At 57.6% G+C, this 14,958-nt stretch overlaps 2 protein-coding genes across 3 annotated transcripts; both read right to left on the bottom strand.

Annotated features, from left to right (window-relative positions):
* Nucleotides 1-3,601: 3,601 nt before the first annotated feature.
* Nucleotides 3,602-5,453, bottom strand: PRR22 (proline rich 22). Its single transcript, XM_079771921.1, is given in 4 exon segments — nt 3,602-3,658; nt 3,660-4,720; nt 5,022-5,084; nt 5,186-5,453. Coding segments are annotated over 4 exon segments (1,296 nt in total). The 5' UTR covers nt 5,316-5,453; the 3' UTR covers nt 3,602-3,616.
* Nucleotides 5,454-5,523: 70 nt separating this feature from the next.
* Nucleotides 5,524-11,020, bottom strand: DUS3L (dihydrouridine synthase 3 like). 2 transcript variants are annotated; one of them, XM_079771920.1, is made up of 13 exons: nt 10,827-11,020; nt 9,613-9,901; nt 8,856-9,368; nt 8,462-8,503; nt 8,143-8,295; nt 7,780-7,896; nt 7,517-7,582; nt 7,340-7,450; nt 7,022-7,118; nt 6,839-6,914; nt 6,299-6,487; nt 6,094-6,222; nt 5,524-6,008 (listed from the first exon to the last, which is right to left on the bottom strand). In XM_079771920.1, exons 1-13 carry the CDS (start codon nt 10,922-10,924, stop codon nt 5,936-5,938), a joined length of 1,953 nt encoding a protein of 650 aa, XP_079628046.1. In that variant the 5' UTR covers nt 10,925-11,020; the 3' UTR covers nt 5,524-5,935. The 2 variants fall into 2 exon arrangements, with proteins under 2 accessions (XP_079628046.1, XP_079628045.1); XM_079771919.1 differs by having other exon boundaries at nt 7,340-7,582.
* Nucleotides 11,021-14,958: the final 3,938 nt, after the last annotated feature.

Raw genomic sequence — 14,958 nt, 5'->3', positions numbered from 1 at the left:
GGTATATACCTATAGGTAAATACATACATATACATACATATATACACATTACATGTGTGTGGATAATATTCTACATGCATAGCATGTATGCATATGTATATATGCATATGTATGTTTTGCATGTGCATACATATATACATGCAACACATATACACATATTTGTGTGACGTGTGTGTATACTCGTATACATATATGTACGTGTGTGTATAAAACGTGTGCAGGCAACATGTGCATGTGTATACTTATATGCATGTGTGTAGATATGTACATAAAGAGGGTGGAGCAAAAGTAGGTTTATAGTTGTTTGTATGGAAAATAATCTCTCTATATAAAACCCTAATATGTAAAAAGACCGAATGGCGGAACAACCGAATAACCGGTCACTATGACAGGCACCAAACATTAGGGGGTGCGCACGGAACATGGTGGGCATCAGCAGCAGGTGGCAGAGTGTGGAACATGGTGGGCATTGGCCGTGGCGGGATGGTGGAGCAGGTGAGCGGGGGCGCCAGACCAAGGCAGGGCATCAGTCACTGTCATCTGGGTGAGCCTCTGGTGGTTACTGAAAATTCTTTGCTTCCGCGTGCCACGGTCCCGCCAGGCACTCGCACCCACAGCCAGCACCTGCCCCAATGGCCCCTGAGGGCCTCTCCACCTCCCCCTGCTCCTAAGGGGCGATCCAGGGCAGCAGCCAATTTGCTCCCACGTGCCTCGGTCCCGCCAGGCACTCACACCCGCTGCCGGTGCGCTGGCCCCAATCGCTCTGCGCCGGCAGTGTGTGGGACCAGCCGGGAGACAGGGGACTGGGGGCTACGGCGGGAGGGGCCGGGTAGGGGCGCAGAGGATGGGCCAAGACCCGCCCCTGTGCCCACCGCAGCCTTGCGGCCCACAGTTCCTTTCAAGGTGCACGAATTTCTGCACTGGGCCCTAGTATAATAAAAAAAATGCAATACACTATGTTTTGCAAATTCACAGCTGTAAACCTAATTTTGCCCCACCCTGTACACATAAAATGTACATATATACTCTTTCCATCCATCTATCCATCAGTGGGAGGTCACCACTTCGTCATAAACCCAGGTGGCATGGGGCAGCCAGCTCATTGTCAGTGGAAACTTGGGTGGTCCCACGACTTCTCCTGTTTACTCTTAAGTTAAAAAATATATTTGTGATCATCTAAATTGCCCACTGCAGCCTCAATCCAGTCATCGAAACCTCCACTGCCAAACACAGTGAAGTAACCACTTACTCTGCCCTCCAGGGCTGAGCAGGAGGGCCCACCCCCCACCCCTGCAGCCTCTCTGGAGGGGACGTGTTTGGTTGTCAGTGACACTGGCTTCCTGGCCCTGGTCTGCAGTCATCATCAGAAAAACAAGCTCATCATCCACCACCTCCTTTGCCAGGGCCTTCCCTGCGTCGGGGACACTTGATTTTCATCCCCAAACACCCCACGTGCTACTTCAGGGCTCAGAAGGAAGGCCAGGGAAGTGGGCTCCGGACTTCTCGAAGCCCATGCTCGGTTCAGAACAGAGACGGGACCGACACAGTGGGGACAAACGTAAATGATGCCAGTACCTGTGCAAGTCCAGGGGTGGAGGGGACAGTGCCCACATGGCATAGCTGTCTCCACTTCTTCCTTTTTAAAATGTATTTTTATTGATTTCAGAGAGGAAGGGAGAGGGACAGAAGATATCAATGATGAGCGAGAACCATTGATCGGCTGCCTCCTGCATGCCCCCCACTGGGGACCGAGCCTGAGACCCAGGCATATGCCCTTGACTGGAATCTAACCTGGGACCCTTCAGTCCACAGGCTGACGCTCTATCCACTGAGCCAAACCAGCCAGGGCATAACTGTCTCCGTTTCGCTGAGCTTTGCAATAGGGTTCAGGGAGATGAGCCATGTAGGCCCACGGCACTGCAGGCTTCGGTGTGGTGCTGGGCACGGGAGCGGCACCAGGTTTCAGCTCCCGTCTGCCCTCCCTGGACCTAGCCACTTCCTGATTCTAGTCAAACCCCGGACCTCCACCACCCAGCCCAGGGCCTCTCTGTAGGGGGAGGGGAGCAGGCCCCCATCTCCCTTTGCTTCCTGATCCCTTATATCAAGCATGTCAAACTCGTGACCCACAAGGAATATTTCTGCGGCCCAGCCAATATAATGGTATGTAAGAAACCTTTTAATAAAAATTTCATACCTTAATTTTTACAATATCCTGTTATACATCATTATTAATAATGAACTACAACATCCACTAATGACTGATCACTATAACGTGTTGCATTCATTTCCCTTACACGCCTTACCGCACAGGCGCACCATTTATCTCCACTAATACTAGCAGTGAATATTTTAGCAGCCGAATGCCACGTCATTAGTCTTGGACTGACTTGTTTGGTGTGCACAACAGGAATTATTTCACTTTGGGAGAACAAGAGAAATAGGTTTATTTGCATTACGCTTATTAATTTGTGCAGTTATTCAATGTCTGGTAAGTTAATGTTCAAGAAAAAATATTAATTTTTATTAAAATATTCTCTTACGTTACGTTAACGATTACTCATTAATTTCAGCCCTTTGTATTCAGCATGTCTCTATCGAAATGAACCTACGTTTCTATGAAAAGTGAAGCTTTTGTTTTTTTGTGGCCCACAGAAACTTAAACTCGTTTATTTGGCCCGTGTTAGCCTGAGTTTGACATGCTTGCCTTATAGTCACCTGGGAAACCAAGTTGGCCCCTTCAGGCTCACCTCGAGGGCTTCGGAGGCGGAGGCTGTGGCTGGCAGCTGCCCTGGAAAGGCTGGGGAGAGCCTGGACAGGCAGGGGAAGAGGAGCTCCATGGGCCCGAGGAGAGACAGGGTGGGAGGGAGCAGGGGTGAGATATGGACACCCAAACTCGGGGCTCTCCGTGCCTGCTGCTTGGGATATAGAACCTGAGCGGGACCCAATGGGGGCGCCCAGCATACGGGGCCTGGCTGGCTGCCTTCCTGGGACAGACTTGCCCACCCCAGAGTCACCCGGGTGCACTCTGCTGGTCCCCATCACAGGTGGCTTGTTTTGGGGTACCACCTCCCACCTCCCTGCCCAGCCGCCACCCTCCGACCACCAGGTGCCTTCACCTCCATCTAGCACTTGCCTCCACATAGGCCTGGACAGCGCGGGGTCCTTCACAGGCACCACGGCCCCTTCCCATGCCTCTCACCCACCCCTTGGGAGATGGGCTGAGGCGGAGCCCAGCCAAACCCCCTCACAGGTTCCTCCACTGACTATGGCTTCGCGGGGACAGAAGAGGGCAGGGCCTGGGGCCCACCCTGCTTGCTGTGTGTCTCCCTCCAGGCAGGTTCCTGCCCATCTCGGGCAGCCTGGACTTTTCTCACCAAACATGGAGGCGAGGAATCCTTACAGCGCGGGCCTGGACAGAAGGGATTTAGAATCCCGAGCCCACCTCCTCGCTCAGTCTGGAAGCCTGGCACCAGGAGGCATGGGGTCCTGCCGGGCCTCCCCTCCTGGTTTGGGGCCACTGGGCATTGGAGCAGGTGAGAGGCAAGCCCTCCACGTCCGCCCTGCCTACGGCCCCCATCGCCACTGAGCAGACATTGGCTGAGAGATCAAATCCGCTTTAATGGGGGGTGGCTCCCAGGTCCTGCCTGGGTCCCGGGGGATGGGGCGCTGGCCAGGCCCATGGCCTGCTTACTCTTGCCTCCTTGTCTCCCCTTTTTGGTGGCTGAGGCACCGGACTTTCTCTTGCTGGGAGGCTCGGCCCGAAGCGCAGGGGCCGCAATGGTGATGGCGGGGGGCCCTGGGCAGGGTGGTGGCTCCTCATCGAGCGCCTTGAAGTTGAAAAAGTAGTCCACGTTGGACACGGTGTCCAGGATCTCGGGCACGCTGTAGTCGAAGGACAGCAGCTCATCCGGCAGGTGCAGCGAGCGGATGTCGCTGGAGGAGTCATCCCCACCGCCCCCGCTGTCGGGCAGGGCTGGCCCCGGGACCTTGCGCAGGGACCCCTCGGGCTCGGCGCCCCCTGGCAGGCAGTCGAAGAGCTTCATGGCATCTTCCAGCAGCACCTTCTCAGGCAGCACGAAGGCCCTGGTGGCCTCGGGGGACCTGGTCTCCCCTGCCTCCAATGGGGCTGCCTCTGCTGGGGCAGCCTTGGGGCCCCCAGGGCCTGGGGGGTACAGCAGGCCCGGCCCAGTGCCACTGCCCTGCAGCTCCTTGGCAGGAAAGGCTAGGGACTCCCCAGGCATGTGGAACTGGCTCAGGCGCCCCTTGAGGTGGCCATAGCCCCCGGGGGGCGGGGCGGCCTCAGGAGGCAGCGTGAGGACGACAGGCGGCAGCTTTTCCTTGGCGGGCAGCGGCGGTGGCAGGGGCACCAGGCCTTCCTTGAGCAGGGGTGGGGGCAGCTCCACAAAGGCGGGGGCCCCTCCATCCCCCATAAAGCCCAGGGCCTCAGGCCCGGGCCCCTCAGGGGGGAAGTAGGGCATGAGGTACTGGGGGCCCCCAGGCACTGGCTGGAAATGGGGGTATGGCGGAGGCGGCACCGGGGCCTTGAGATAGTGCTGGGGCTCTAGGAGGTAGGTGCTGGGTGAATTGGGGCCCCCGGCTGGCACCCCACCGCCCGCTGCTGCCAGCTTGTACAGGGACGACTGGCCGAAGTCGGTGGTGGCCCACTCGATTCGGTAAATGCGGGGGTCAAAGAAGCAGCCGCAGGGCGCCATCTGGAAACCTGCGGGCCCAGGAGGGTGGCCCTGAGAGGGCAGGGCTACAACCCGCCTGCAGGGGAGGGGGTGAGGTGGGGGCCCTAAACCCGGGGGCCTGTGGACAGGAGCCTGGGCTTGAGGGACCCGTCGGGGCCAAGAGCCAACAGGCCTTGTCTAGATGGGGCACACAGACCTTGGTCTGGGAGCCCTTTGGGGAAACGGGCATGAACCTTGCTCCGGGAGCCTCGGAGGCCAGGGTGGAGGCAAGATGGCCCTGCCTCCTCCGACCCACGCCCAGGGTGCCGTCAGGGTTGGGAGGAGGCCTACCTGCCGGAGGGCCTGGAAACACCTCTTTCTCCAGGTTTGGGGGGTGATACAGGTTGGAGGAGCCTGTGAACAAAGGCCGGCTGGTAGTGGGGTCCTGAAGCTGGTGGGCAGAGCCCAGGCCCCCAACCCTGTTAGCCCCGCCCCCACCGCTCCCTGATGCGTACCCACAGTGGGAAGAGGCTCTGTGCAGGCAGGAGTGGGCTGGCTGCCTGGCCCCTCGGTGCCATCCAGGCCCCGAGGGCTGAAACCTTCTGGGGGGGCTGCAGGAGTGTAGAAAGGCTTCGGGTGCTGCATGGGGGGGCGGGGGCCCAGCCTGGGCAGGCCCAGAGGGTGGCAGGTGGGAGCACAGGCAGCCCACCCAGAGAACAGGCGCAGAGGTCATGCGGAGTTCTGTTTGCCTGGTTACTCCGGGCAGCAGGTTCCAGCCCGCTGGTCAGGATTCCGGGTATTGGAGGTGGGGGAGGGTGGACAGGGATAGAAGGGGAAACCAAGGCAGCCACAGACATGTGTCCCAGTGTGGGGCAAATCCTGGGCCTCGTACACTGCCTTCTGCCTTTACCAGCAATGCCAATCTAATAGCTCTGAGGCCCCTTCCTCCAGGCAGCCCGTCCTGATCCACACCCCCACAGGCCAAGGGTCCCCCTTCATGGTCCCCCCCGCATAAGCCCCAGCGGCTTCTTTATGTGCAGGGCCTCTCTGGGCATCAGCAGCGGTCTGCAGGGCGACTTTGGTGCATGAGGGAGGGCGGAGGAAGGGAGCTGCCACGGACAGGGACGGGCAGGTGTCCAGGGAGAGCTCCCGGGAGTGTAAGGGGCAGCCTCGGGGTCACAGAAAGGCCCGAGTTTTAAAAGAAGGAAGTTTATTGTCTTCTCACACGCCCCGGGGACCCTCCGATGCCCCTCCCACCCCTGCAGCTACTTGTATGCATTGGCCTTGTGTTTTGGCACGAAGACGAAATTGGACGGCACAGGTCCCAGCAGCATCTCACTGTGAGGGCAGGCGGAGGGCAGGGTCAGGCTGGGCCACACCCCCCACAGGACGCCCCCACCCCGGCTCCTCGGTTCCCAGGCACCTGATGCGGATCCAGTCGGTTGCCCTCTGGCTGGCCATGAGTGTCTCCAGGTAGTCCCGGCCCAGGTAGTAGGGGGGCCGCTCATTGATCCTCTGTGGGAGCCGCTCCAGCAGGCCCACAGGCACATACCTGCCGGCAGGTGGGGACAGGGTTGGGCCAGGATGGCCTCACCAACACCCCCCGCCCCCAGCAGCTCCACGCCCACCTGCACAGGAAGGAGAGCCATTCGAGGAGGAAGCGGCGGGTCTTCTCCACGCCCTGCGTGTCCGAGCCCCAGTGTTCCAGGCCGTAGTTCGTGAAGTCCCGCAAGATGTCCAGGCGCTCGGATGAGGAAATGTCCCAGTGTCGCTGCTCCTTGATCTCCGTGAACAGCCACGGCTTGAGCAGAGCACCACTGCGGGGCGGGGAGTGGTCAGAGGCCCCAAACCCACAGTCCCTGTCCCTCTAGCTGTGCAGACAGACTCTCCAGCTGTTCTAGAAGCCTTGAAGCCCAAGAGTCCCAACCCGCACCCCAAGCCAACAGCTGCAGAAATTCCTAGTCCCTCTGGCCCCTGCCAGCTGTAGCCCTGCCATCTCTCTGCTCAGACAGAGCCGCCCGCTGGGGATAAATGGACCAGGAGGTCAAGCAGCTGGGCTGAGGCACTGTGACAAAAGGGACAAAGCTCAGAGGTGCCCTCAGCCTTCTGGAGCTGCAGGCCGGGCCCAGGGGCAGCTCAGATAGCCCCCAGGCTCCGGGCCCACCTACCGGGCAATCATGATCCCAGTGACACCGGTCTGCATGGCGCAGTTAGCGTCCTCATAGGATAAGATGTCCCCGTTTCCTGAGGGGCAGAGACAGGGCCTCGGGGAGCTGCCTACAGGCAGGAAAGCCAGCCCAGCAGCCCCCACTGGGGCAGGGAGGGGTCTCCGGTGAGGGTTGGGGACCCACCGAACAGGGGCATGGGGCTGGCTGCCGCCACGCACTGCCTGATGTACTGCCAGTCGGCCAGCTTGGTGTAGCGCTGCTCCCGAGAGCGGCCGTGCAGCTAGAGGAGTGGCCACACAGGGAGGGAGGGAAGGTCCATCCGGGAGGCGGAACATCAGAGAAGAAAGAGAGAGAGAGACCCAGGCTGAGACAGACAGACAGACAGACAGACACAGACAGGGAGGGAGAGCAGAGATGAAGAGGGGGTGGGGGAGAGAGACCATTAGAAAGGGTTGCTGGAGTGCCCCCAAGGCCTGATACCCGCTGCACCCCGAGACCCACCGTGACCAGGGCTGCCCCCCAGTCCCGCAGCTTGGGCAGCAGCCTGTGCGCCAGGTTCACACGCTCCTGGACGCCCGTGCGGATCTTCACGGTCAGCGGCACGTCCAGCACCTGTGGATGAGTGTGTGAGCGGGGCCCAGGGTTGGGCGGGGACGGTGGGGGCATCTCAGGGCATACCTGGTCCATGCCACGCACGATCTGCTGGAACTTGGCCGAGCGGTTCATGAGGGCGCAGCCCCCACCCTGGGAGAGATGGGCGGTTGGAGCAAAGGAGGGCAAGACCCAAGCCGGGCCCAACACCCCTCACTGCCCTTGCTGTGAAAAGGGAAACTGAGGCACAGGGAACCCATAGGTTCCCAGAGACTCAGGCAGGAGTGAGGCTGGGTCCGCCTTATCTACAATCTGCCCGCTCTGGGGATCCAGGGCTGAATGGTCGCTACCTTCTTGTACACAAGGTCAATGGGGCAGCCAACGTTGATGTCCACGAAATCCACCTCGATGGTGCGGTTCAGCAGCTCTGCGCACTTGGTCATGGTGTCCGGGAAAGCACCCTCCAGCTACGGCAGGTGTTGGAGCAAAGGGGGTGAGAGGCAAGGGCCAGTTCAGACCATCGCTGCCTGGCCCCACCCCGGCCCCATCCCAAGGCATCAGCCCTTGGAGATGCATCAGGCTGGCGAGAGGATCTGGGAAGTGACTGAGCTGGGCCTGGGATCCAGGAGAGAGGACCCTGAACCTTGCTCCAAATCTTGGCAGTTGAAAGCCCCTCCTCCCTCGCTTCCTCTCTCCCTGGTGGCAGCACCAACCTGGACGCCAAAGATGTCCTCGCACTGGTGGCGTTTGAGCAGGGCCCACTCGGACGTCTGGCCCTGCAGCAGGTTGGTGCAAACGGCCATCTCCCCACACGTCACGTCAGCCCCGTAGCGCTTACAGATTCGCCGGAAAGGCAGGTTCCCACACTGGTTGGGGGTCACAAACAGGTAAGGGTGTGACAAGCAGGGACCCCAAACTCCTGCCCCCGCTCCACTGCTAGTGTCCTCAGCAGGAATACCCAAGACTGGCAGGCACTGGGCACCGTGGGAGTGACCACACTGCCACCACCCAGCCCGCCCACGTGGGTCCTACCGTGGTGAGGGGCGCCAGGTACAGTTTGCCACTGATGTCAAGCTGGAAGGGAAGAAAACACGCAGTGAGGCTCCACCTCCAATCTGGATTTTGAGGCCTCCCTTCTCCCCACAATCTAGGACTTGCTTAGCTTTGCCCCACTGGCCTAGCACTCTTTCACCTCTTAATCTCTGCATATGTCAACCAATCCATCGATGAGAAATGATCTTTTCTCCATGCTCTCTTCTGGATAATTTCCAGTCAACCGTCAAAACCCCAGTCCCAATGCCCCCTCTTCCACGAAGCCTTCCCCACTGCCTCCCTCTGCTTCAGCCCTCTCTGGGGCTGGGAGATATGTCCCACTCTTTCTGCTCCCCACTACTAGTGTCCTCAACAGGAAGCCTGTGACACGTACCTGCCTCTTCTCACAAGACCGAAGCCTGACTATGTCCTCATCCGTCAGGGGCCCGCAGGTCTGCCTGGGGCTGCTGGGAGGGGTACCAGGGCAGGGCGCCAGAGGGGCCTGCTGGGCATCACAGTTGTCCTGCCCTGGGGCACTCTCAGCCCCTGGGACCTCAGGGACAGTGGCAGAAGGGGTGGGGCTTGGCAGGTGGCCCTTGCCCAGCTGGTGCAGGGCCTGCTCGGCACGCTCGAAATGGATCTTGCGCTTTCGCAGCTGCTGCTGCAGAGCTTTGTCCAAGCTGTTGCGGACGGGAGGGGCCGGAACCACCTCCTCCCTCACCAGATTCTGGCCCTCAGGCCCCAGATGGGCCCCGGCAAAGCGGCAGGTCACACCATAGGGGCACCTGCCATAGTTCTCGAATAGTACACAGCGGGGGCCCAGGTCAGCTGGCTTCGTCTCCAGGTAGCAACTCACATCGTGTAGGAAACGACAGCGATCACCAAAAAAGCACTTTGCAGCTGATCCCTGCAGGGAAGGGGGGGCAGTGAAGGAGGACAGGGAGGGGCTGGGGCAGCCACACTTTGAACCAAAGATCCTTCCCCTCCTGGCTGTGTCATTGGGCTAGTCAGTAACCTCACTGTGCCTCAGTTTCTTTACCTGGGAAATGGGAACAATAATGACATTTACATTACAACACCATGAGGACTGAATGGGGGACAGAGGCTCAAACTGAAGGCTTCTGGGACTTTATGGTGACAATGACACTAACCTGCACAAGGGAGGGACAGAGCCTGTTCTTGTCATAGTGGGTGGGTTTTATGTGAGGCCTGCCCTTGTTCTGACCCCGAGCTCTCTTCTGAGCCTGAGGCTGCTCGAGGTGCTCAGCTGCCTCCTCCGTGGCGCCCTCTCCTGGCTGTCCATCCTCCAGTCGGATCCGCTTGGCCTCAGGCTCAGTCAGGTCACGGTCATAATGGTTTTCTCCCGTGGTTTCCTGGCTGGGCTTCTCCTGCCCTCCAGCTTCCAGGAATTCGTGGAACTGCTCCTTGGTGGCGAGGTATCTGCCACCGGAGAAGGAGGAAAAAGGAGGGCTTGTTGAGGGAACCCCCCACCCCCCAGAGTTCCACTCAATGAAAACTGGGGAAACGGGCTGAGAACATTTGTCTCTGCTTCCATGCTCTGCTGATGGGAACTCACTATTTAAAACTGGACATTTGCCAGCCTGGGAGCACCTCAAGGCTACAGGAACGCCCTATTTTGTCCCTGGGTCCCCCCAGCCGGAGTGTTAAGCCAAATTACAGGTATCAGGCATGAACGTCCTAGGCCACGTTAGGCTTAAAAGAAACTACAGGTCCCAGCATGCCTTACAACGGGGACCACAGTTGCCACGCTTCCCAGCACACCTTTCAGCCCTACAAACCCCAGCCTGCCCCGCGAATCTCTTCAGACAGAAATTTCAGGCCCAGCAGGGTGGCTCAGTGGTTGAGCGTGGACCTATGAACCAGGAGGTCGCAGGTTCGAGTGCCGGTTGGGGATGTGTGGGCTCGATTCCCAATAGGGGGCATGCAGGAGGCAGCCAAACGATGATTCTCTCTCATCATGGATGTTTCTATCTCTCCCTCTCCCTTCCTCTCTGAAATTAATAAAAATATATTTAAAAAAATAAAAAACTCAGCCTAAGTAATTACGGCTGCCTGGAGATGCACATGCTCCATTCCCGACATGCGCTGGAACTACAGTCCCCAGCCTGCATTGCGGCCCTCGCCTCAAACCCCGCCCACGCTAGCACGCCCCGCGGCGTCCTTAGTGTAAGTGACAGCCCCGAACGTGTACTAGCCCAGGTACTGCCGCGGAGGAACAGCCCAGGCTGAAGAAGCCTGCGAACTTCCCGCCCAGGGCTGCCCTCTCTCCCGGCATGCACCACTCGAGCCGCCCTACGGGCCCTGGAAGGCCCCGTGAGGCATTCCGTCAGTCCCGGCGACTCACCGAGGTTTAATGGGCGCCACTCCCCGTTCCAGCGCGCCGGCTCCTAAGTCGCCATCGCCACCACTCTCTGCTGGGGCCTCCGCCGCACCCTCCGCCATCCGCCCCCTTCTCTCTTTGGAGTGTAGCGAGGCCTTCCGGGTCGCGCGTGTGTCCTGGCCGCTCGTGCTGGGAAGTGCGCATGCCCGGGTCGCTCCCAGAGACGCCATTGTACGCACGTCGACGTAACGGGGGCGGGGCGTGCGTGGGGGTGGGGCCTCTGTGGTAGCACGTGGGAAATGTTCAGTGTCCTCGAGGAGCTCGCAAACTGCCCTCCTGCGGACAGCAATTTGCTCACAGAAGTGTTTTGTTTCCTTGCTGGGTTTTTAAAAAAGCGTCTCAGGTGGAGGGAACAGCCAGTGCAAAGCCCTGAGGTCGGACCCCGCCTGGGGTGTTGGAGAAATGGCTAGCCCTGTGTGTCTGGACCTGAGTGAGCGAGGTGGGGACGGGGAGGAGGGGAGGGCAGGGAGCGGTCGTGCAGGGTCTTGCGGCCTTTTGGGAGGACTTGGCTTTTACCCCGAGAGAAGTGGAAGGGCTGTCAGCAAGGAAGGCAGAATCCGTCACTATTTGTGACAGCCCCCCTGTGCCCTGTCGTGCCCCGCCTAAAGCTCCCTGTGTCTGGCGGAGGCTTGATGCTGAGCTCTCTGTACTCTGCCTGCAAGGGTCGAATCCCAGCCCTTCCACTTACCAGCTGGGAACTGGGTTGTTTAATTTCTCTGTGCCTCCATCTCCTCATCAGAAAAATGGGGCTGATTTAAAAATCTCTTTTGGAAGACAAGGATTTAATAAATAACAGTCAATAAATGTTAATGACTACTGTTCTTACTTATTTCTGTTATTTGCCCTGAATTACGTGAACCCAGTGCCGGGTGGGAACAACCAATCCCTTCGATTCCCTTGCATTTCGTTGCTCAACTCAACAAAGCTTTCCCTGGGGAGGGACGGGACGCGGGGCGTGTGCACCCGGCTTAACAGATGGAGAAAATGAGGACCAGAGAGAAAAAGGATTTGCCTGAGGCCACAACTAGCTTCTCCAAGAACTGGGAGAAAATGGAGTGGGCAGGGGAGCAGTTTGTCTTCCATCACTGGCCTCGGCTGCCCTCTGTAGGACAATCGGAATAAAACAGTGGAGTCGGGAATCTAAAACTGGAAGAAACGTCTGCAGTCCTTGGGAGGTTTCTTGCCCAGCCCCTCTTACCCACCTCCAGGGACGGGAGCTCACTCCTTCCCAAGGGGCCTGAGGTCCTGCCAGTAGTCCCGCCCTGTCCTCCCACAGGCACCCATGACCAGTCTGGGGAGACGATTGCACTGGTGTGGGGAAACTGAGCCCATAGCACAGGACCTCAGGAATATGGCCTCCCCTCTCTGAGGAGAGCTTTCCCAGGGTTCCATGGCTCTGCCTGAAGGTGGTCTGTCCCCTCTGGGGGGGGGGGGGGCGGGAATCAGGAAGGTTCCCTGTAGGAGGGGGGCTGTGGACTGGCCATTGATAACCATGGCATTAATATTAATGACATAATATTACCCACTATTACTTATATTGTTTAACAATATAATATTACTTTTTTTTTTACCAGTAGCTAAACCATTATTGGGCATTGACTGTGTGCCCTTTTCCTGCATTAACTCACTGACTCCCTCTGACTGTGAGTGGGAGTAACTGGATTTATTCCACCTCTACCTGAACTCACAGGCTGCAGTGGTCGCTTGCTCAGGGACTGCCACACTGTCCTGAGCCAGAGACCAGGACATCAGCCTCCCCCGACTGCCTCTCTCCCGCCTCCTGCCATCTTTTCCTCCAGGGTGCCTCTCCAGTCAGTCTCCTCTCCCATTTCAGGCCTCAGTGTCTTCTCATCCTGCCCCAACAGCCTATCCTCCCACAGCTCTTTCTTTTTATTTTCTTCATTGATTTTAGATATACACTGAGTGGCCAGATTATTATGATCTCTGAATGCATAATAATCTGGCCACTCAGTGTATGTCCTATATAATAAAAGGCTAATATTCAAATTGCCCCCTCGACCAGGAGTTCAACCAGCAGGCAGGCTGGCCAACCACCCATGTCTCCTCCCCCTGGCCAGGCTGGCCGGACCCCACCCATGCACGAATTCATGCACTGGGCCTATAAAATATATATATATATATATATATATATATATATATATATATATATATACACACACACCTATACACACACACACACACACACACACACACACACACACTGAGTGGCCAGATTATTATGCATTCAGAGATCATAATAATCTGGCCACTCAGTGTTTATATGTATATATAGAGAGAAACATCAATTTGTTGTTCCACTTATTTATGCAATCAATGGTTGCTTCTTTTTTTTTTTAATGTTTTTATTGATTTCAGAGAGGGGGAGAGAGAGAAACATCAATGATGCGAGAGAATCACTGATTGGCTGCCTCTTGCACTAGTGATAGAGCCCACAACCTGGGCATGTGCCCTGACCGGGAATCAAACCCGTGAACTCCTGGTCCATAGGTTGATGCTCAACCACTGAGCCACACCGGTTGGGCCACCGGTATGTGCCCTGACCAGAGATTGATGTGAGTATAATGAGCAAGGTGAATAGGAGCAGGGAATAGACTTCCTGGAAGAGCATGTACAAAGACTAGGAGGTAAGACTGGCTCATGGGAAGTCTGGCATATTGGGACAATGCTCTAATCAACAGAGCACTTTCTAATACATATCTGACCATGGCCCCCAAGTTCCTACATGACTCAGCTCTGCTGCCTTCCCCAGCTTTATCCCTTATGACCTCCTCACTCCCTAAACTCAAGCACTAAGTTCATTTCAGACTTCCCATGAGCCAGTCTTACCTCCTAGTCTTTGTACATGCTCTTCCAGGAAGTCTATTCCCTGCTCCTATTCACCTTGCTCATTATACTCACATTTTCTCACCTCCTTTTCCCCTGAGCCACACCATAAGGGCTCCCTGCTCGAGCGGCAGCGAGGGTGCAGCATCCCTTACAGGTTCTGCAGCTGCCTGAGTGTTCTCCCCCCGCCCCCCCCCCCCCATCACCGTTCTGATTACTCTGGAGGCTACCTGGCCACGTCCCTACTGGACTGTGAGCCTAGAGAGTATGGAAGTTGGGTCTACCTTGGGCACCCTGTGACCCTGGCACCCAACACAGGGCCTGGCTCACAGTAGGTGCTCAATTAACACTTCCTGGGTGAACACATCTTACCATGGCTGGGGAAACAGACACAGGGTAGGACCTGCTCTAGGGGTCCCACCTTCACTGAGGTTGTGGCAGGGGGCCGAGGCCTTCCCAGGTGTCACCCTGGAGAGTGTGGGGACATTGAGGAAGGTGAACCAGGCTTGGGTCATTCTCCAAAGCAAGAAGGAGGCAGGTGGGGAGACTGAGGCACCCGGGAGGGGGTAGTGCGGGGCCTGGGGAAGGCCACCGGCACTTCTCTCAAGTCCCTAGCTCGCTCTCTGCCTGGCTCTGTTATTCCTCCTGTTTCTGTCCGTGTTTCTGGTCCTCTTTTTGTATTTCGTTCTGTGTGTCCCTCGCTCTCTTCCTTTCTCCGCATTTCTCTTTCCCTCCATGTTTGTCTCATCTCTCTTCACATTTCGTTATTTCTCTGTGTGTCTCTTTCTGCATCTCTCTGTCTCTCCCCCTCCCCCATCCCTCTCCTCTGTCTCCCCCTTGCCCTCTAGTCCATCCGGTCCCTTTCTGCCAGGCCGGATGGGGTTGCCAGCAGCGAGGCAGGTGCGGCTGGGCTTGGTGCCCACCTCTGCTGGGCCTGCCCCGGATTTGTGGCTGCGCCTTCTTTATCTGAGGCTGCAGCTGCCCCTTATCTTCTGGCTTCGGGACACGAGACCGGGATTAGGGCAGCCTGGGGCCAAGGACATGAGACAGCAGGGCAGGCGGGTGACCGAGAGCCAGATGCCAGGATGGATGTGCTGCTGGGGCTGCTGTGTGTGTGAGTGTGTGGGGGAGGCTGACGGTGTATACACATTTACAGCTGTGACTGCCGAGTATGAATGACTTTGGGGGTATCTGTGTGTGTGCCTATGAGCATGTTTATGTGTCTGAGTGCATGTGTGTCCTTTGTATGTGT

Source organism: Cnephaeus nilssonii (genome assembly GCF_951640355.1).
Source record: "Cnephaeus nilssonii genome assembly, chromosome: 5".
Classification (NCBI taxonomy): Eukaryota; Metazoa; Chordata; class Mammalia; order Chiroptera; family Vespertilionidae; genus Cnephaeus; species Cnephaeus nilssonii.
The sequence above is the reverse complement of the archived record's forward strand: the minus strand, read 5'-3'. Positions and strand labels throughout refer to the sequence as shown.